The sequence below is a fragment of the Ursus arctos genome, unplaced genomic scaffold (assembly GCF_023065955.2).
Source record: "Ursus arctos isolate Adak ecotype North America unplaced genomic scaffold, UrsArc2.0 scaffold_7, whole genome shotgun sequence".
NCBI classification, from domain to species: Eukaryota; Metazoa; Chordata; class Mammalia; order Carnivora; family Ursidae; genus Ursus; species Ursus arctos.
The window spans coordinates 30,990,296-31,013,463 of record NW_026623089.1 but is presented as its reverse complement, the minus strand read 5'-3'; the positions used below and the strand labels follow the sequence as shown (position 1 = coordinate 31,013,463).

The 23,168-nt window shown below is 41.7% G+C and overlaps 2 protein-coding genes across 2 annotated transcripts in view; one reads left to right on the top strand and one right to left on the bottom strand.

Moving 5' to 3' along the window:
• Window positions 1-12,279, top strand: part of ENTPD1 (ectonucleoside triphosphate diphosphohydrolase 1) — a 96,366-nt gene extending 84,087 nt beyond the window's left edge. The window contains exons 8-10 of the mRNA XM_026493742.4: window positions 2,967-3,083; window positions 7,499-7,636; window positions 9,943-12,279. Coding sequence (XP_026349527.1) covers window positions 2,967-3,083; window positions 7,499-7,636; window positions 9,943-10,149 — 462 coding nt within the window. The 3' untranslated portion in view covers window positions 10,150-12,279. The remainder of the gene's footprint in view (window positions 1-2,966; window positions 3,084-7,498; window positions 7,637-9,942) is intronic.
• Window positions 12,280-16,548: 4,269 nt separating this feature from the next.
• Window positions 16,549-22,515, bottom strand: LOC130543068 (uncharacterized). Its single transcript, XM_057308820.1, has 3 exons — window positions 22,422-22,515; window positions 20,144-21,118; window positions 16,549-16,741 (listed from the first exon to the last, which is right to left on the bottom strand). The coding sequence occupies exons 1-3, from the start codon at window positions 22,511-22,513 to the stop codon at window positions 16,549-16,551; spliced, it is 1,260 nt and encodes a 419-aa protein (XP_057164803.1). The 5' UTR covers window positions 22,514-22,515.
• Window positions 22,516-23,168: the final 653 nt, after the last annotated feature.

The following is a 23,168-nucleotide window of genomic DNA, read 5'->3' as shown; positions in this document are numbered from 1 at the left end:
ATTTATGATAAAAAGTTTCAACAAAGTAGAAATAGAAAGAAATTGCACCAGCACAATAAAAGCCATATCTAAAAACCACAGAGCTAACATCAGACTCAGGGGTGAGAACTGTAAACTTTTCCTCTGCGATCAAGAACCAGGCAGGGATGCCCCCTCTCACCACTTCTGTTCAGCATAGCACTGAAAGAACTCACCAGAGCAATTAGGCAAGAAGAAATGAAAGGCATCCCCATCAGAAAGAAAGAAGTAAAATTGTCTCTGTTTACAGATGACAAGATTGTACATAAAGAAAACCCTAAAGTCTACACACACAGCAAAGAAACCTGTTAGGCTCATAAATAGAGAAAACAAACTGGTGGTTGCCAGAGGGGAGGGAGGTGGGGAATGGGCAGAACGGATGAAGGAGAATGGGAGATACAGGCTTCGATTACGGAATGAGTAAGTCACAGGGACAAAAGGCACAGCATAGGGAATATAGTCAAAGGTATTGTGACAGTGTTGTACGGTGATGGGTGGGAGCTAGCCTTGTGGCGGGCCTGACATAATGTACAGACATGCTCAATGACTGTGTCGTACGCCGGCAACTGATGTAAAATTGTGTGTCAGCTATACTTCAATTAAAAAAAAAGACAGATAAGAAACCTGTTAGAACTAATACATGAATTTAGTAAACTTGCAGGGTACAAAATCAACATCCAAAACCCAGCTGCATTTCTATACGTTAACAATGAGCTGTCTGAAAAGGAAACTAGGAAGACAATCCCATTTACAATAACCTCAAAAGGAATAAAATACTTAGTAGTAACCTTAACTAAGGAGAAGTAAGACTTGTACACTGAAAACTACAAAACACCGAGGAAAGTAATTAAGAACAAATGCAAAGACATCCCATGTGCTCAGTGAATAGAGTGGTGGCTAAGGAGAGGGGGAATGAGCAGTTGCTAGTTAACAGGTATGAAGTGTCAGTTATTCAAGATGATTCAGTTCTAGAGAGCTGCTGTACACACTGTCCTTAGAGTTAACATACTGTATCGTACGTATAAAAATTTGTTAAGAGGGTAGATCTCATGTTAAATGCTCTTACACAACAAAAATAAAAAATTTGAAAGTACATCCTAAAAATCCTCCCCTCCCTCCTGCCCCACAGTCCATTCACTAGAGGAAAATACTCTGAATAGTTTTAATTAATAGGGGGGAATATTTCAGGGCATTAGCTATGCATACCGGAGCTCTCCAGTCTCTGGATTTATCCAGTTTCTCAGTCAACAGAGATCCACCCAGTGTCTCTCACATTTAAGGCTGTGCTCTAGGAATTCGAAAAAGAGCAGTTTTCTGCCACTTACATGTCTGTAGCGCTCCCCTGTGTGCCAAGTGCCATGCGTGCGGCAGATTCCACCGAGAACAAGGCAGCTGTGGTCCCTGCCATCGGGGAGCTGGCCTTCTAGAGGGCAGGCAGACGGAAGGCTGGAGACACAGACAAAAGCAAATTAGACGGTGGCAACCAGAGGGAAGAAAGCAGCAGAGAGTCCCGTGAAACGGAATAAGATGGGTATTAAGGAGGGCACATATTGCATGGAGCACTGGGTGTTATACACAAATAATGAATCATGGAACACTACATCAAAAACTAAGGATATACTGTATGGTCACTAACATAACAATAAAAAATTATTAAAAAAAAAAAAAAGACAGTGCCCTAGTCCAGGGGGAAGATTAGAAATCCTCTCTGAGTCAAGGTGAAGGGAATCGCAACAGGGGGAGAGCAGATGTGCCACCCCAGGGAGGCAAAGCTGGGCAAGGAATGCTGGGGGGTGGCGTGTGCAGGTGGTGGGGGTAGGAGGTGGTATTTGCAAGGTGGGAAGGGTTGGAGCATGCCTGGCTTTGAAAGACCTGGTAGAGTTTGGATTTTATTCTACGTATAATTAGGAGTCATTGAAGGCTTTAAGTGGAGGAGTAATCTGATCCATTTTGTTTTTAAGTGGCCATGGGAGTGGGTAGGTTAGTGGAGGAGGGGCACAAAAGTTCAACTGAAGGGTGAGAAAAAGCAGTGGAAAGTGAAGACATGGAACTCAGTATTGTAGAAAATGCTTCCAAGCACCCATCCTGTGAATTTTAGTTGAATATTTTCCTTTTCCTTAGTTGAATATTTTCCTTTTTACTCATTTGTAACCTTTTCCGTAGTTCTCACGATGATCATAATAATGATTTTTTAAAACGTTTCAGTTGTGCTTAGTTCATGATAGACTTCAATAAATATTTGTTAAAGATTGACTAAAGAAAGCTGTACATAGACATTCTAGAAATAGACCCCAAAAAGCAGAAATAAAAAGGAAAAAATGCCTTACGATTGCCATTCAGAGATAACTCTTAATATCTTGGTATAAAAGTTCCCAGTTTTTATTTATTAAAAGCTCATATATAATACACAGTTTTTAAAAGACGGGATTTTTTTTAACCTCTTTCCCTCTCTCTCTTTTTTTTTTTAAAGATTTTATTTATTTATTCGACAGAGATAGAGACAGCCAGCGAGAGAGGGAACACAAGCAGGGGGAATGGGAGAGGAAGAAGCAGGCTCATAGCGGAGGAGCCTGATGTGGGACTCGATCCCATAACGCCGGGATCACGCCCTGAGCCAAAGGCAGACGCTTAACCGCTGTGCCACCCAGGCGCCCCAACCTCTTTCCCTCTCTTTTTTCTCCCCCCTCTTTTTCTTTCTCCTCAACTCTTCCATTAAAATTACAGAAACAGTTACCAGGTGGCTCAGAAGTGCATGTCAGCAGTAAAGAGAGCAACGAAGTGACACCTCTTCCAGAAAAGAAACAACTTTTGGGTCTGGAATATTACTTGGTTCATTAATTTACTCGACAGAGATTTCCAGGCACCTCCACCAGGGGTTCAACCTTCTGGAGAGTGAGTCAGCGTCCATCTGTGTTGGACACAGTGCAAAACTGCATTTTCTCTTGCAGGCATTTTCGGCTTATTACTATGTGATGGAATTTTTAAACTTTACCTCAGAGGAAACCCCCTCTCAGGAAGAGATGACGGACACTATGGAAAAGTTCTGCTCTCAGCCTTGGGAGGAGGTAAGTGATGAGAAACAGCAGCTGTTTGGTATTGTCCAGCGCCCCTGACGGCATGGAGGAGGTGAGTCTGCTCTTCAAGTCCTGCTACCCAGACTGAGATCCAGCAGACACGTTAGAGGAGCCCAGAGGGCGCGCTCAGTCTGGAGTGAGCGCGTCGGCATTTCTTGATAACTGGGCATACAATGGCTGAAGCAAACACGGTCTTAACTTTTCTCACCTGCTACCGAGTCTGGCAGTCTGCGGCTGCGGCTGGGAGCTCAGCATTTGACTCTATCTCGGCCGTTACTTCTTCAATTCTGTTGTTAGGCCTATTTTCTTCATGGACACAAGATGTGGCTTCAGAGATCACTTATGTTCAGGGTCAGAAGAAGGGAAGAGCCAGATCCATCCGTTCCATTTTACAAGGAAGCATAAGCTGCCCCAGAAGCTCCTTAGCAGTCTCTCTCTTACGTCTCATTAGATGGGACTGGCTGGGAAAGCAGGGTGCGGGATTTTAGGGCTGGCTTCGAGCCTTAGATCCGGCCTGGGCTACTCTCTGGAGCTGGGTACGTTGTCGCACGCTCCTCTCCCCAAGCCCCAAATTCGAGTTTTATTAGCAAGGAAGACAGGCAACTCACACAATCTGCTATAAACACCATTGTGGCAAGACGCTTTCTCCCTGCCTGGGTCCCAGGTGCCTCCTACTTATTCATAAAGTTGAAGCACAAATGTTTTCTTGTCTGAGGCACTGAGTCATTCAAGATCTAGTACTACCTGATGCAAGTTTCCAGGGAGGAGAGAGGTACGGGTCTGCTCTAATCAAAAAGGATCAGCTAGGGGTAGCTCCCAACGGCAGCTGTTTTAAGTTGACAGGGTTGCACAGGTGAGTGGTACTTTCATTCCGAGGAGGTGTAATTAACTAGAAATGGATGCTCGTCTCCTTGGCGCTGACAGAGGAAGGAAGGTTGTGCAAGCACTGGAGGCCTGGACTTCTCCCTCCATATTTTGTCTGAGTTAGAACAGGAAGGGATTCATATTTGTCTGAGTTAGAACAGGAAGGAAGAGGATTCAGGGCTTTCCAGAAGAGCCCCTCGAAATGCCTCAGCACTTGACAGTTTGCAAAACACGTGGGGGAGGCTTTTTGCAGCTGGTAGTGATCTGTTGAGCAAGGTGAGCATCGTGGAGCCGAGGCAACTTGAAACAACCCCAGTGTGTGCCTGTGAAGGAGGTAGATTTAAGCTGCTTTTTGGAAAAAAAGCCTTCCTTCCTTCCTCCCTTCCTTCCTTCCTTCCTCCTTCCCTCCCTCCCTTCCTCTGTCACTCTCTCTTTCTCTCTCTCTTTTTTTTTTTTTTTTTTTTGTAGGCTTCATGCCCAGTGTGGAGCCCAATGCAGGGTCCAAACCCATGACCCTGAGATCAAGACCTGAACTGAAATCAAGAGTCGGACACTTCACTGACTGAGCCACCCAGGTGCCCCTGGGGAAAAAAAATTACTTTTTGTTCAGAGTGAAAGCTATCACATTTTTTCTTCTTAACCTCGTGTTGTTGTTGTTGTTGTTTTTTAATTTCATCAGGTTACATTAGGTTGGCAATGCCTATGGGCAGACCTGTAGGTCTGCTCGGAGAAGCCACATGAGTTGCTGCTCAGAGGTCCTAGAAGTAGATTCATTAAGGCCTGCACCTTAAATCTGAAATCTTTGGCAGGGGGTGGGGGGGAGTTGCAGGGTGAGACCTAGACCCTCACCCAGGGCCTTGGTGTTGAGGTAGGTGTTATGACTCAGGGTTGATTTTTCCCAACTGCATTGTCTGTCCATATGGAATGCTTAGGTATCAAGTGTGCTCTCATAGGGCAACTCTTTTCCTGCTACTCCTGTGTGACTGGAGTTTGAGAATGTCCCTTTTAGATACCTTTGGCCAAAAGAGAACTGACAATTGTTAGACATATATTATGTGCTGAAAAGTGAGCTAGATGCTTTATATATATTATATCATGCTGCCTGCCCCTGCTTTGGCAGGAGAAAAAAAATGCAAACTACACTTACTGATGTCCTCCAAATTCTTGGAGGTGCCCCCAATCCTTGGATCCCTGAGGAGGAGAGGTTAGGAAAGTGAGTGAAAGGGACATTTCATGCTTGTCTTCTGATAGGTTAATTAGAGGGCTTGGTAACCCTCTAATTTTGACAACCAGAATAATCAATTATCCACTCAGAAAATATGTTCACTCAAGATCTCTGGACAGCCCACGAGAACAACAATGTAAGATTCTGTGTATACTACTAACTAGGATTTCTCCATATATTCTGGGTCCTGACATTCAACCTCATGGACTTTTATCCTTTCTAGAGAAATGCATCCCATTCTTGAAGACTTGCTGTGCCCCTTCATATGGGTAGAGTGGTAAGGAGCAATAGGCCCTAGGAATAGAAGGGAGAAAGGAGAGAGAGGCAGAGAGAGGAATGAGAAATGCAAACCATCCCCCCATTTGGAGAGAACATAGTGTTGAGTCCACAAGCATTAACACAATCAGATCTGGACTTAGGAACCAGATGGATGCCTTTGGCTTCCATATTTTTTGGCTACTATCATAATTAATCCTCAACAGATTAGACTGCATGGCAATGTACATTTTTCCAGGAAGAGGAGGGGTTAGGACTTGTAGAATTCAGGAAAATTAAACCACAATGGCATTCCCACAAGGGATAGGCCAGCTTATAAGGACCTGTGGGTTGCAGCAGTTTCAAGTCTGGCCCAGGTGGATTCTTGGATTTCCATAGCAGTTTTTTGTTTGACGGGCCTGCTGAGACTACATTAAATGGGAGGAGAAGTCTTTCTACGAAGGAAAGAAAGAGTGCAGTTACTGTAAGAAGGGGGTAGGATCCGGATAGGCACTGATGTTACACCAAGGTCTTGGGAGGATGTCCCATGCAGAGGAGTTGATCAAAGAGTAGTTTCTAGGACTGTGAGAGAAAGACAAGTTCCAGGTTGGGTCATTCAGAGAATTCCATCAGAGCAGGCCAAGGCAGGCTAGGTATGGACTTAGCCTTCCAGAGACTGGGGGCTGGCAGAAACCAAGTGAGAAACAGACCCCAGCTAGCAATTAGGGGGTTTAGAGATGGGGTGTTGCTTGGGAAGAGAGAGAAATCTGGGCAAAAGTGGGGTGGTGGTGGTGGGTAGACAGGTAACCAGAAGGTCCTGCATATAAAACATTTGGCTTGATTCCTAGTATTTGATATCTGCTTAATAAATGTTAGTTCTCTGTCTGCCGAGGGTGTCCAGAAGGGAATTGCTGTTTCAAGGGCTGAGGAATAGGGCAGCAGACAACTCTGAGCTGAGCTGGCCTGTTGTTCTCTAACTGAGGGCCAGAGAGGAGCAGAGCAAGCTGTGGGCATCTGGGCATATGTTTACAACAGGAGGGGAGGTAAGGGTGGGGGTCAGCAGGCAGCCCTTCAATTGCGAGTAGGGTGAGCAAACACACAAAGGACTCAAGAAGACCCCTTTGCATGACTCATAAACAAAAAAAGAGGTCAGGTAAGGGCTGAGGACAGAAGGTGAGATGTTGGCACTGTTAGCAGCCCTGAGCAAAATTCATCCTAAACTGTGTTGTAGAGTTTCTCCAACTTTACTGTGCATGTGATTACCTGGGGATCACATTAAACAGCACATCCTGCATTGGTAGTTCTGGAGTGAGGACTAACAAGCCCCTGGGAGGCACCGACACTGCTAGGCCAGGTATTAAACCGAGAGGCAAGGCTTTTTTTTTTTTTTCTTTTAAGATTTTATTTATTTATTTGAGAGAGACAGAAAGAGCATGAGTGGGAGGAGGAGCAGAGGGAGAGGGAGAAGCAGACTCCCCTGAGCACTTGATCCCAGGACCCTGGGATCATGACGTGAGCTGAAGGCAGCCACTTAACCGACTGAGCCACCCAGGCCCCACACGAGTGGCAAGGCTTTTTATGACACACTTTCCTTAACATGCTTAAGATTTTATTTATTTGATGCACTAGTTCCTTCAGAGACTCTGAACTCAGACTCTGGTCAAGAGCATAGAAAAGTCTGATTAAACAGACTGATGGATTTCTTTCATGCAAGATTTTTCAGTTTAAAATGCTGATGTAACTGTGAAACAAGTTTCAGAAGGGGTGAAGAAGTATGCTGAAAGTCTGTGTTTCGGAACCTACTAGATCACGGAAACCACTGTTTTCCTGGAGCACTTGTTACTATCCCACAGAACCCAGGGGAGGAAAAATTTCCTTGAGACCCTAAACTATAGCCCTGCACCCACTGAAGGAGTGCGGCACCACTCCCAGGGCTCTCTGGAGAAGCCGGCTCTCGGGCCTGGCTGAGCTGGGCCTTTCTCCTGTCTTGATCAGCTCTAAGGGTGAAGAGAGCCGTGGGGAGGTGCCTGTTGTACACATGTGCTATTTCCTTCCCTTCCAGCTGAAGACATATTTTGGTGACGTGAAGGAGAAGTACCTGAGTGAATACTGCTTCTCTGGAGCCTACATCCTCTCTCTCCTTCTGAGTGGCTATCATTTCACAGCTGATTCCTGGAAGAATATTCATTTCATGGGCAAGGTAATTTGGGTACTTCTTGGGTTGTGGGGAGATTGGGTGACTGAGGCAGCTTTGGGCTTGAAAGAGGGAGGAGTCAGCCTGATGTCCAGTTCTACCATTTCACCTCTTACCCAACCTGACATTTTGTGTCAAGCCCTCCTATGCCAACCAGCCGACTGAGGATATCCTATCTAAGGAGAGCTATCTGCATTCTCAGCCTCTCCTTTCTGCTGATATCACAGTGACTAATTCCTTATAAAACAAACAGTGAGATATTAAATGTAACAGTATTTCAGTAGCCTCAGTGATTCTGTTTGCTGACTTCAACATCCATCCTGAAGTCCCCTTCCTTGAATCTGGAAATGATTATTATGGCTTCTCATAAGGGCTGAGGGCCTTGTTGGTTGTAGCTTCAAGGCTTACTAATCTGAAAGCTTAGCATAAAGGAGATGAGTGACTGTGAGTGGGGGTCTTTGCTTAAGAAGTCAGGCATAGCGGGCGCCTTCCACAGGCCACCTCAGTGCTGTGCTTTACCATAGCGCCACCTGCAGGTATCCAGGCATAGAGAAACGTTTACATTGACTGATGGGCAACTGCTGTTTGAAAAGTAACAAGAGTGGTGCTTCTCTGCCTTTTAAACGTATACCCACTAACGGCAAAAACAATTAACTCCATTGATTAAATATGAATAAATATCAAGCAAAGCAATACATTGAGGCAGAGGGCTGTACCTACAGGATACTATTTTCATTACACTCTTGTCATTACACTTTCATTACACATATTGACCTTGCTAATTCAAATGCAAATCTTTTCCTTGATTTAATTCCTAGTCTTCCTTTCATTTCATCACATCTTTTTGTCTGAAGGATATGTCTATGTCAAATTTGAGAGTAATTTATAGTCTTTGGACTTCAGGGAATGATCTAGTATTTCTAAACCATAGGTGGTAACTTCTCTAACTCTGGACCTTTCCCAAATTATTAATTCCCAGTACTGGTAAGGGTTTAGGGGAGAAGAGCATTTCCACACGGAAACTGGTTGGAATGTAAATTGGCACCTTTGGGGAGACTGTTTTGGCAATATGTGTCAAAAGCCTTAAAATATGCATGTCATTTTATCCAACTACTTCATTTCTAGGATTTATAAATAATTGGATAAAGTGAGTAAAAAAAAAACATTGGCAGTTCATGCCAGTGATGATCCTTTGAGACATGAGTTGATGTTTAGAAAGGTATTGTTAAAAAAAAAAAAAGAAGAAAGGTATTGTTAAGTGAATAATTCTACATATAACTTTATTCCGGGGCGCCTGGGTGGCTCAGCCGTTAAACTAAGCGTCTGCCTTCGGCTCAGGTCATGATCCCAGGGTCCTGGGATCGAGCCCCACATCAGGCTCCTCTGCTGGAAGCCTGCTTCTCCCTCTCCCACTCCCCCTGCTTGTGTTCCCTCTCTCGCTGTGTCTCTCTGTCAAATAAATAAAATCTTTAAAAAAAAAAAAACCTTTATTCCATATTTTGTAAGGGAAAAAACATGCACAGAGAAGACTGGAAGGATGTGTCACAAAAAGATAATAGCAGTGACTTCTAAGTGGTGAAATATAGCTGGTTTTTATTTTCTTTTTTAGGATTATCTGTATCTCCTAATTTTTCTACCGTGATTATGCACAACTCATGTAATAAAAACATTTTCAAAATTATTTATTATTCACAGACTATCTACATTCCAGTATGTTTTGAGGTGACTGGAAAATACTTCTAGGAAGATGGCAGGGCCAGCGCATGTCTTATCATTTAGGAAGAATCCTTTCTCAACATGTGTACAGTCTGCCAACTTCCTTAAAGTAACACTGACTTGCTGGGGTTATTTCCCAGTCTTCCCTCATTGAATCGTAAGGACGTCCTGGTTACATAAGGATGAGACTGCTGGGCCTGACGTAGATGTAAGAGAGCAGGGACAATCAATCGTTATTCTCTTATCCTTTGCCTGCTTTCTGTCACCTTCCACACCCTTCCCTCCACATTCACTCAAACAACCAGAGGAATGCAAATCTCCAAAGGCTGTTTCAAGTAAGTTCTAGGCAGAGGCAGGAGAATTGGGCAGTTATTCACCAAATTCCTCTGAATTTCAGAAACAGAGCAGTGAGACTCCAAACTCTCCTTCATCACTTGCTTGGGCTCCGTTTTCCCCACAACCGTATTCCCAGTTTAGAATGTAAAAGTAATCCAGTTAGAGAACTGAATCTCCTGGCGCTCGTGTTACGGACAGGATTGCATGAAACTCTTTTCATCTTCAAACCAGAAACAACAGCCTTTCCCCACTGTTTGCAGATCCAGAGCAGCAATGTCGGGTGGACTCTGGGCTACATGCTGAACCTGACCAACATGATCCCCGCTGAGGAGCCGCTGTCCGCACCTCTCTCCCATTCCACCTATGTCTTCCTCATGGTCCTCTTCTCCCTGATCCTGGTTGCAGGGGTCATCGTAGGCCTGTGTTTCTTTTACAAGCCTTCGTATTTCTGGAAAGACGTGGTATAGCAGGAGCAGCTGAAATCTGCTGGCTGGAGTGAGAAAAAACGCTTGCCCAGGGAGCACTTTCCTCCACAGTGGTGTACAAGGTCATCCTTCCTTGCTCACCAAGGCCAGTCTTGACCAGCACGAAGCTTCCTTGGCTTTTGCTGAAGCCTTTCCATGGAAGGTATTCATCACCTCCTGCCTCAAGGACTACTCGGCAGACATCGTCTGTTTTGTGAGTCCTTCCCAACTCCCCTTTTCTCTTTTGTACTCTGTGCTTGTGTAGGTCTTAAAGACCTTTTACCTTTCATAATCTCTGCTTTACAAAAAAAACAATCATGACTTTGTTCCAAAGAACTCATAGTCCTGAGTCCTGCACTGGCAAGTTGCACCGGCTAAAAGAAGATCTCAGGAACTGGTTCAGTTGTTCTCATACAGACCCTTTCTTTCTCCTGATGCCCATTTATTAAGAATGCCATAAAATGCCTTCGGAGAGGGCAGACACACGTCTCATTCCCATCCTGCCGTTTGCACAGGAGAATTTTCTAGACTAGGCAAATATGTGCTAGGGCCAAAGAGTCTTGCAAGAGAATTTATGAGCTTGAATAGTTAATACAATACTCAATCCAATCCAAAATATTCCTCAGTGATGCCAAAATGCTAAAGAGTGGGACCCCCCCCCAGAACAGAGATTTTTTAAAAAGCTGATATAACATATAGGCATTCAGCTATTAGGACATACAACATGGTAGGTATACATGTCAGGAAGAAAAATACAATTACAATGAAGAGTTTGGAAAATGCATCCTTCAATGCATCTACTGGGGTTTTATTTTTATTGTAGTAATACATATAACATAAAGTCCACCATTTTAATGTGTACAATTCGGTGGCATTTCGCATATTCGTAATGTTGTGCAACCATCACCACTAATTCCAGAATATTTTCCCCACCAAGAAATTAGCTGGAGACAAGACCATCCCTGGGTAGGTTCAAACCACCAACCTTTCAGTTAACAGCCAAATATGCTAATCAGTTGTACCACAAAGATGCCATTGAGTTTTAAAGCCATGCCGTACCTTTTTGTCCCAGGGTTTAATACAGTAAGAGAGCTGCAACACACCTTTCCACTGTCATGGTATTTGCTCATCAAAGTGTGCCAGGAACCAGATCTGCAAGTGTGGTTGCCACCCCTGTCACACAAGTATGGGCTCTATTTACTTATTCCATGGACTATTTTGTGGGAGAAGCAGCAGCTATGGACCTTGTCACAGAAACATGAAGAGACCCCATACGTTCTTCCTTTAATGACTGCTGTGGGCAGGTACAGTGGTGTGTTACTCTGAAGTTGTCCCGAGCTCCCCACCTCTGGATCTGGGGACTGACTGCTGAGCTGACTGATGCAGGGTGGGGCTGGCGTGAGGAAGGAAAAGCTCTCCCACAAACTGGAAGCCAAATGTCTTTATATCTCTTTTTACAACATCCAGGTGAATACAAGCTTATAAAGCTGTGGACAGGAACTTCTCTTCTGCTACTCATAATTGAACTTGTTGTACTTCGAGTAGGAATGAGAAGCCAAGTTTGAACATGTTTAAACTCTACTAGTGCTAGTGGTTATATTGTTACACTTAGTATTTATTGAGCATCTGTTGTGTCCCATGCTCTGCTCAAGTGCGTTACATTCATTTTCTCACTTAATCCTTGCAACAGTCTGAAGGGAGCTACCACCACTCCCACTTCACAGAACCAGAAACTGAGGCTCAGAGAGGTTAAGTCACTTGCCCAAGTGGCTGACCTAAAAGCCTGCAATGCACTTAGCCATAATTTTCTTTCCCAAATATACTAGACTGTCTCCTTGTAACTTCTAAGCACACACTTAACTCTGTATGAATACAGGGCTGATGGGCATGGGAGAGAGGGAAGGAGACAGATGACCTGTGCCCTGATGGACTTGTGATTTAGTATTGCTCTAAGTCCACAAAGGCTGTCATGGCAACACTGATCTTCTGTTCACGTACTTTGCATGGTAACATACATGGCGTATGATGCTAATCAAGGATTCCCCATATTCCTGGCTTCCTTATTACAGTGCTTGCTCCCTGCACAGCAATTCTGCATCAAATAAAAATGAAAATAAAAGGTCATAAAAGAGAGCCAGCAGCAGCTCCTTTCTTCCTTATGTCTACATACACGAAGCACTGTCATGGACATTCTCTATTCTGATTCTAAAAAAAACCCATGAGGTGTAAGTACTATTTCCATTTTATAAATAAGGGTCACACAAACTAGTAGATGGGAGAGCGGATATGCAAATTCATGTCTTCTGCCCCAAGTTTATTGTTTTGTCTTTTCTGAACACTGCCCCTCAGCAAGCTGGAATTAGAATTCACCAGTTTCCTTCAACAAACTGAACTCTTTTCTTATTCCATTTCTGTCTTGCAGCCTGGGTTCAAAAAAAAAAAAAATCCATTAAGGTATTTGGGAGTCACTTAAGTCTCGGCTCATGGAAATGATCAGCTGATACAACTCAATCTCATTTCCACTGGAGGGAAACATGGTTTTGTGGCAGATTCAGGAACCTGCTTTGGGCCATTCTAGATGAGAAGGGCCAAATGAAATGGGTCACTGTCAACTGACTTTAATATTGAATTGGCCACTGGTTATAAATGATTACCATTCCTTCCTGGCCATCCAACTAAACTTGGTTCCACCATTCCTTTAGAAGGTGGGAAACTTTTTTCTATGAACTTGTAAGGGGAAAATATCAGAAATAGTTACTTCTATAGACAAAAGAATGAAGTTACCTAAGTAGGCTGTGTGTGTGTGTATGTGTGTGTGTGTGTGTGTGTGTGTGTGTGTGTGTATGAGAGACAGATATAAAATTTTCACCTTACTCAATTCCTAAATTAATAAGAAATACGAAATGCAATATAAATAAAAGTTTTTAAAAGTATACTTCATTCTGGGATGCCTGGGTGGCTCAGTCAGTTAAGCATCTGCCTACAGCTCAGGTCATGATCTCAGGGTCCTGCGATCAAGCTCTGCATCAGGCTGAGTCTGCTTCTCCCTCTCCCTCTGCCCCTCCTCACCCTGCTCATGCTCCCTTTCTCTCGCTTACTCTCTCTCAAGTAAATAAAATCTTTTTTAAAAAAAGTATACTTCATTCTAATGTTGTATCAGTCAACAAGTAAGAGAGGGTGCAATCAAAACAGAGAGCTAAGAAGAGTTTAAGAAAGGGACTGTATCCAAGGTATTATCATTTTAACATGTCGTTTACATAAAAACTATTAATATTTTCTCATATTCAGTTTTGAAACCTGTTGTATGTACTGCAGTTGCAGCACATCTTAATCAGGACTAGCTACATTTCAAGTGATGGAGAGCTGTGTATGACTAGTCACTGCTACATCGGACAGCACATGTCTAAAAATACATTCAAAGCTAAAAAGACACAGGCAATACTTTGTCTTTCTATTGAGGGGAATTTTTTTTTAATTTTAATTTTTTTTATTATGCTATGTTAGTCACCATACAGTACATCCTTAGTTTTTGATGTAGTGTTCCATGATTCATTGTTTGCATATAACACCCAGTGCTCCATGCAATATGTGCCCTCCTTACTACCCATCACCGGCCTATCCCATTCCCCCACCTCCCTCCCCTCTAAAACCCTCCGTTTGTTTCCCAGAGTCCACAGTCTCTCGTGGTTCATTCCCCCTTCTGTTTACCGCCCCCTTCATTCTTCCCTTCCTTCTCCTACTGATCTCCCTGCTATTCCTTATGTTCCACAAATGAGTGAAACTATATAATTGTCTAAAATCACAAGGACGTGCTGTTCTGATTTATTTTTTAAGATTTTATTTTTTTGACAGAGAGGGAGAGAGAGAGCACAAGCAGGGGAAGCAGCAGAGGGAGAGGGAGAAGCAGCCTCCCTGCTGAGCAGGGAAATTTTTTTAAAAACAGCTATAGATACTATAATGTCTGCTTGTCCCTCTTCCTCTGCTCCCTTTCTTTCCCTCCCTCCCTCTCTCTCTCTCTCTCTCAAATAGATAAATAAATAAAATCTTAAAAAAATAAAAAGGCTTTATCACATTGCTCCCTAGCTAAAATTGCCAGTGGCTTTCCATTGCCTACAAAATAAGGTCAAACTCTCCAACAGACATTCAAGTTTTTTGAACCGTGCCTATAAGCTCTCTCCAGGCTTACATCCCACTCCGCCCCTCTGATGTCACCCACACTCCAGACAGGGTAGACTGCTGCTTCACCCAACACTGTTCAGGTTATTTGCTCAACTTAGAATACCTTTGCCCCACTCTACCTTCAAAGCTCAGCTCAAATGCCTGCAGTGAAGCCTTGTTCACATCTCCAAGTCAGAATAAACTGCTGTTTCCCTGTGCTACTGCCGCCCTTTGCCTAGGCCTGCATTAGACCTCAGACCTCTCTATTCTGTGTCTGGCTTAAGCTCCTCAGAGAAAGCTAAGTGACTTATTTCTTTCTGAAAAATTGGCCTCAGGGGTGTTTTAGCAGGAACCAAGGTAATAGTCCTACTTAATCTCCCTCTCCACTGCAGGAAGGCTCATCCATACCATAATTTCTGCTTCCGTATACTTATTTTCATTATCTTTTGACGTGACTGTATCTTCCTCCAGCTTTTCAGGACTAGCTCAACTCCTGGTTCTTCAATGACACCTCCTTGCATTACCTACATAGAACGTTTCCTTCTTGGACCACGCATTTAGTTTCTGTATGGCTCACCACATAGCACTTGATTACACATATTATTTAAGGAGAATTTTAGGGATCAGAATATACCTTGAAAGGTCATGCTTATCGGAGCCCCTGGGTGGCTCAGTGGGTTAAGCATCTGCCTTTGGCTCAGGCCATGATCTCAGGGTCCTGGGATCGAGCCCCACATTGGGGCCACCTGCTCAGCGGGGAGTCTGCTTCTCCCTCTCCCACTGCTCCTCCCCCCACCCCGCTCGTGTGCTCTCTCTCAAATAAATAAAATATTCTTAAAAGGTCATGCTTACCAAAATTTAATGTGTATATAACTGACCCAGGAATCTTGTTGAAATAGAAATTAATTTTAATTAATAAAAGATGATTCAGTAGGTCTGGGGTGAGGCTGAGGCTCTACATTTCCAACAGGCTGCCTGGTAATGCCGGTGCTGCTGTCCAAACTTTGAGTATCAAACACCTAGACTACTTCCGCATCCCATGGACTTCCTTTCGGGGGCCCTCAGGTAAGTGGTCATCTGCCTGACTGCCATCCGTCATTTGGCAGCCTGTTCCAGTGGCCAGCTCAAGGGCAATTTACAAAGCTTCCTCTTTCTCTTATACAACATTCTTCAAGGGTTTCTGTTCTTGTCAGTTTTCTGTGCCTCGGCAGATTTCTGTCTGCCTTCCCTTCTGCCTTTGGGGAGCCACTGCCTAGCACTCAGCGAAGACCCAGTGTGCCTCAGAGGGATTTCTCCCAGCTCTTCTGCCAGTGTATTACCCCTGTGCTTCTGGCAGAAACGCATGGGAAAGAGCTGGTAGGTGATCCACAATGCAGGCCTACGTGGAAACTTTAAAAATGCTATGAAGTTCAGGTCTTTTCTTATTCCTGTCTATGATGAATTTTTCTTTTTTTTTGGCATGGGAATTCAAATTTTATTTTTTTATTTTTTATTATGTTATGTTAGTCCATATGGTACTTCATTAGTTTTTGATGTAGTGTTCCATGCTTCATTTTTTGCATATAACACCCAGCGCTCATTGCAATACACGCCCTCCTTAATACCTATTACCCGGCTAGCCCATCCCCCAACCCCCCTTCCCTCTGAAACCCTCAGTTTGTTTCCTGTAGTCCATATATGATGGATTTTTCCTGTCACTACCAGGGATAAAGAGTTATTGACTTAAAAATTTAGTTCTGATGGGTTTTTGAACTCTATAATTTTGTAGCTTAACCAACTAGGTGGAAGCTATAATCTCTTGCTATATGCACACAATAATTACTTGTAAAAGGAATAAAAAAACCATAAGGAAATTATTTTTTATAAAGTTTGCTACCAGAAATGCAATTCATTAGCATATATAACTAAAAATAGAGTCTCAATAAATCAAACTTCCCATTCTGAAAAAGCAATAATTATATATATTCCACATTATAGTTTCCTTATATTTATAAACTCATGAAAAATTGAAAGCTGTAGATGGCTAATTTTATAATAACATAGGTTGCCTTTTGACATACAACTTATTTTATTTTGAGATGATTTTTGGCCCAGTAATAATGCAAAGGGGGCAAATATAGATAAGTAGTGGGCAGTTTTTAAAGTGAACTACTCAGCAGTAATTGCAGTTTTTTCTAGTGTAAGTCGTAATGGTCTCTCTCTAGCTCTGCAACTGACAGGCATACTATAATTATAATCAGTAGCTCAAAAATATGACCTTTTGTGCTGTTCCGTATCTCTTGGATTTCTGCCTCCATAATAGTCAACTGAACCATCTTGTTGGAATACACACGAAGATGGAAGTTCTTGTGAAGAATATGCTGCCAGTCTGCTCTGTCTCCTGAAGTTAAATCCATGTGAAGAATGTATTCTTCGATTATCTTCTGCATACACCAGTCTAATAATGTAACAGAAACAGTTATTTTTAATTTTTTATTATTATAGTTTTCAAACATAAACAACAGTAGGATAATACACATCTATGTGCCCATTATAGAACTTCATTCGACACTTGTCATCATTTTGCCAGTGTTGCAGAAACAAGTGTTAATTCTAATCATAAAGCAGGATTCAAACTTTACGGGGGGCACTGTGCTAAAAAAAAAAGTGAGTGTACCCTTTTACCAACAGTCAAATGGTGAAGGGGGACAGAATCCCCTTTTTTTTACTGCAATGCAGTAAAAGTAAACAGAGGGCTCGGGTCCTTAACTGCATGGAAGAATGCATCTCACATGAAAGGAGGTAGGCCCCTCTTCACCCTGCAGAGAGAATTAGGGCCACAGCAGCTATATTTGTCTGTTCCTTTTTATATTATGACGTTAGATTAGCAGAATCATTTGGTATAGCAGCAAATCAGTGGGTTATGTAACTTATAGATGGTCTCTGTTAAGAGTATTTGGCACCGAGAAGCTGAAGGCTAATGACTCACCTGTTTTAAATTGTAATTTTTGCTTTTCATATATGTTTAAACCTAAAATCTTTCAACTAACCTCTACTAAAATATACAATTGTGGGATAATTGCAGATTTTTCATGTAAATATTTGATAGTGTCTGTAAAGAACCCTTTATTTTTTCTCCTACTACAGTCCCTTCTTCTCCAAGTTGCTAATATGCTGTATTATACTTGGGCCTGTCAGTAGTGGGTAAGTTGAAAGGAAGAGGGCAGGAGGAATCCTGTCTTGGCTGTCATCTGCCCTTTTTTCCCCTCAAACCAAGGCCACTTTTGGTCTATCTCAATTTTTCTTATAGGTATCTCCATTAGATCAGAATACCTTTGAGCCAATTTAATCCTGTCAATAGCTGAAGAAGTTAGTAAATTAAGAAAAACAAGGTAATTTAAAACAAAAACTCCAATCTGATTTCTATTGAGTAGTTCAATATAAATCAGTATGAAATATCCTTTTATACTGAAGCTTCTGTTCTTTCACTTAAGATGCTTATAATCCTGACCCCAAATTTGGTCCTGAGTGACAAGACAGGAGAAAAAGCAAGCCAAACAAAGACCTTTTCTTTTACATGGCCTCTCTTGAATACTATAACTCTCCTAACCCAGAGCATCATCAGTAATAGAGAAGCTGTCCTAAGGGGAATAAGAGATTTTTATTGACCAATCTTGTCTTTTATCTTGTCCAACGGAAAACAGTGGGCTGGGGTTAGGTGTAGACTTATAACCATGGAATAGAGTGAAGTTATTATAAAGGAAATGAAACAAATTTCTAGCTTAACTGGTACCAACTAGTAGCCACTCGTAACCCAGGTGCAGATGAACTAATTAATTGGTCTTGCAATCCCCAAACCACAAGGGAGAAGTGACAGTCATTTCCAGAGGCAGTGGCCGGGATCTGCAGAGGTGGTATATAAACCCTGCATACACGTGGATTCATGACATGCGTGTTTTCTAACGTGTTGATATGTCACTGGTAACAATCAGGGATAGGACTGAAAAGGATGGTTTCGCGGCTAAATCAGTATTTGCCTCTGACTGCTGCCTCTGCAGCTCTCAGTGCCACAGGCCCTGTGATGTGAGAAAAAAAGGCAGGTGAGATGTTGGGAGAAAAGGTAGAAGAGAAAAAAAGAAAGCTTCTAAAGAAAACCAGGATAGCCCATAGCCCACAGGTAAAAATTCACATCTCTCCAGGTATGTATAGAATAATGTTGTACAACTGGAGGAAACATTCTGAATTAAAAAGGAAGGCACATAATAACTTTCTACTCCATCTCCTTTCTCAAAATTTTCCCTCTTCTATGGTCTTATTCTCTATCCCAGCACACTGCTCTCTTTTCCTGGCTTGGCTTTTTATTTATTTATTTATTTTTTTAAAGATTTTATTTATTTATTTGACAGAGAGAGACAGCCAGCGAGAGAGGGAACACAAGCAGGGGGAGTGGGAGAGGAAGAAGCAGGCTCCTAGCAGAGAAGCCTGATGTGGGACTCGATCCCAGAATGCTGGGATCACACCCTAAGCCGGAGGCAGATGCTTAACGACTGCGCCACCCAGGCGCCCCTTGGCTTTTTATTTCTATACCTTTTTCTATCCTTTCTTATCTTGTTCTTTCCCTTTCGGATGTCAGGGTTCCCCTCTCTCCTTCCTGTCTTGCACTTCAGTTTCACTGTAGACCCTGCTCTCCTGACGGCACCGAGAGACAATTACTGCATGGCAGAGAAAGGACTACTGGCGTGTGTATATCAAAAAATAATTTGTAGGGGCGCCTGGGTGGCTTAGCTGTTAAGCGTCTGCCTTCGGCTCAGGTCATAATCCCAGGGTCCTGGGATTGAGCCCCGCATGGAGCTCCCTGCTCAGCGGGAGTGCTCACACTCCCCTTGCTTGTGTTCCCTCTCTTGCTGTCTCTGTCAAATAAATAAATAAAATCTTAAAAAAAAAATAATAATTTGTAGCGAAGAAAGAAAAAAAAGACAAAGCAAAAAAAAACAAAACAAACTGATGTTACCAGAGAGGAGGTGGGTGGGGGATGAGTGAAATCGGTGATGGGGATTAAAAGTACTAAACTTACCCTGATGAGCACTGAGTAATATATAGAATTGCTGAATCACTTTGTTGTACACCTGAAACTAATTTAACACTGTATGTTAACCATACTGGCATTAAAATTAAAGAAAAAATTTGTAGCACATCTAAAAGGAATACAGTTGACCCATGAACAATTTGGAGGTTAGGGGTGCCGATTCCTGGGTAGTTGAAAATGCCTGTATAACTTTTGATTCCCCCAAAACTTAACTACTAACAGCCTGTTGTTTACCAGAAGCCTTACTGGTAACATAAACAGTTGATTAACATGTGGTCCTATGCTATATGTGTTATATACTGTATTCTTACAATAAGCTGGAGAAAAGAAAATGTTATTCAAAAATTAGAGAAAATACACTTAAAGTACCGTATTGTAAAACATCCACACGTAAGTGAACCCACACAGCTTAAATCCATGTTGTTCAAGGATCGACTATATCTTTAAAAATCCTTATCTAAAAGTCATGGTATTTCCGTGAAAAATCTGTATCTGATTTTTTTTTTTTTTTACTATTAGCTTACAGTGAAGGGTTAAACCATTTAAATCTAATTTGTATACTTACTGTAATCTTGGGAAATAAAGGTAAATTTATAATTCACAGCATGAGAAATAAACCTTGATTATAAATTGAATCCATACAAGAATAAATCTGAATTTTTGCTTTGGGTGATAATTTATACCACTTTTTTACAAATACCTAATTTGAAAGAAGTCTGTGTGTTTTGTTGGAGTCAAGTACTACTCCTTACTGTGCAAAACAAAATGACTCACTTATCTAAATGCCAATCAGGATTTATGTTATCAGGAAGTGGGGAGTCCCGAAAAGATCGTGGTCTTTGTAAGGATGTTTCCTGTTCAAAATCCAAGTCTTCCGATAGAATCTGTTCTTGTGGATCGTTAGGTGGGTGGTTACAGGAAGGTATTTGCCATGGTCCTGTTCCACTGTTGAAATCAAAATTTCTTAACTGCATTTGTTTTTGAAACTTTGGGAAAGGTGGTAGTCTTTGTCCATGACCTCTTTTAACGTATTTTTTAGATAACATTTTCTCTGAGAAGTCACCGTTGGAGTGGTCATGTAGAGACCCTTGCGTGTGCTCTGATACTCCATCGCTGTATTCTACATCTTCACAGTTCATTTCGTCATGAAAACAGTCCTGGTGGAAACGTTTTTGCCTTTGAAAACCACCACCTCTATTGAAAAAATGAGAACTTTGTACAAGTAACCGGTCCTGAAAATCACCATGAAGTGGGTACTCATGGTGGTTATAGAAAAGTCGTCGTTTTTGTCCCCAGCTTCTGTTAATAAAACCAAAATCTTTTTTTGGAAATTGTTCCCAGCAGTTACTATAGGCCTGATGATTCTGAATGGAATGTCTCCTTTGTCTAGCAACTTTGCTAACAAAATCAGAATCATCTCCAGCATCTGGTTCATGGCAGTCACTGTGAGGCTGGTGATCATGAAATGGTCTCGGTCTGGTTCCATGTATCTTGTTATTGAAATCTGTCTCCTCTTGGGAGACATCAAAACACTGGTGATTAGCAAAGAATGAACATCTTGGTCCTGGTCCTTTGTTACCCAAATCCCAATTTCTCAGATGTCTCTCTTCTGTCATGCTGTCGTTGCACTGGTGTTTATAAAAATCCCCATGTCTCTGGGCAGGTCCATTGCTGACATAATCATAATCCTTTATCTCTACATCATTTCGAGGGTGCTGGTCATTAAGAAACCTTGCCCTTTTCCCAGTCCTGCTGGGGGGAAAATACACTATAAATCCAAAGTATTTGAAAAATAAAGGATAAATCCTATGCCATTAGCAAAATTTCCCTTTGTTCATCTCAACAGGACATAAATCGTTGTGATGTACTCTGAACTGAATTGTGCCAAATTTTCATTTTTCTCCTTTGTGCTGATGAGCCCCAAACTCTCTCCTGCAACTAACTTGTAAATTTCCATACAAAAGTGTTGGTGTTAAATTTTAATTTTTTCCCCTAAAAACTAGAGCACAACACATTCCACAGCATCTTTTCATTTGGAGGAATGTCATAACCAGATCACTTTTATCATAACCTATGTGACAGGTTAAAGAAGTAATCTTACAAATATGGCTGATGACATGCTGGATTATTGTACTGACTTCATGTCAGAAGAAGTAAAAGACATATATTGATTTTTGTATAATTAGTCCTAAGAACTATTAATGGAGCTTACAATATAAATAATACATTTTGGTTATTTCCAGTTTTTTACTTTTATAAATAAAGCTGCTATGAGCATTCATGTCATTTCTGTGTGAACAAGTTTTCAGTTCTCTGGGATAAATGCTCAAGAGTGCAAATGCTGCGTTGTATGCTAATTCCATTTATACCCCCCCACACACACACATATGTAGATTCGTAAGTCACAGAAGATATTCTAGTACCATTTGATAACCTTAATCCACTTTCTGACATATTGGTAGAATAAATACAAATTATTACTTAGAATCATAGCATTTTAAATTTTGAAGGGATCATAGAGATTACCTAGTTCAATATTTGCCAAACAGCTTGGAGAACATTAGTCTCCCATACCATGTTAATGCTTGTTCTGTCAGGGGGGAAAAGCAGTTTTGTGCTTGACTAAGTTAGGAAAATGCTGGGTTTGATAAAATTTAATAAATTTCTTTACTTCGGGAATTCTAAGGGCTTTTAATAAGCTGGTGTTCGTGGTGACGACAGCTTGCATTTCCAAAATTTATTTGACTTAACACTTTTTATTCCTGTAAAACTACTAATACCTCATAAAATATTAGTTTCATATGTCCTTAGAATACGACTTAAGAAAAGCTAACTGATCTTGTCCACTGATTTATGTTACAAATTAAACAGCACTGGCCTGAAAAGGTTATGTCACTGGCTCTATGTTACCTACAATTTATAAGTGGCAGAATCAAGATTTGAATGCAGACTTCCTGATTGCCAATCCTGTGGATTTTTCTCCCTGCTCAACCATTATTAACATGTATCTAAACTTTCATAAAATATTCATCTACAATTATGTTACTTTTACCCATGAAAGTCTTCATTTGGTGACCAATCTCCAGATTCTTCCATAGAATTAGATGGGGGATTTGCATCTTCATCAGAATCCCAGACATCCATTCCAAGATTACTAGACGGAAAATATCAATAAAAAAATTTAAAATTCTATCAGAAACAAGGTCATATGTTTTTAGACACACAAGCTGAGCACAAAATAAGGAAGAAAAATATCTGCACACCATTTGCATCTTGGAAAAATCTGTGGATATTTTGCCATTTTGCCTTAGTGAAAAGAATAAAGCTTAAGAACCATGAGTAGAGGTCATCAGTTGAGCAAGATTTTAGGATATTAGGAGTTTCAACTTTGAGGATGTAAACAGTATCTCCTGTGGCCAAGAGATCACAAAAATTAAGGGCTTCAGGCATAGGCACTGTGAGGAAGGGTTAATGGAAGAGATAAAGTGGGAGTGGGAATAAGGTCAGGAGTACTAAAGTACTAGACATCAGACTTCCCTAACTCTCCTCTTCCGTATACCTCCTCTGATTACCTAGACTTCCACTATCTGAAATTACCTTATTTGCTAATGCCTTTCTCCAGCACCATGCATCCAGTCACTGACTCTTCCATTCAGCAAATATTTGTTAGGTACCCAAATGTGCCAGGCACTGTTCAAACACATGGAGATATGGTAATGATCAAATCAGGCAAGTCCCTGCTCTCAAAGGAGAGACAGATCATAAGCAAGTACATAAATGATATCGTTTCTGATAGTAA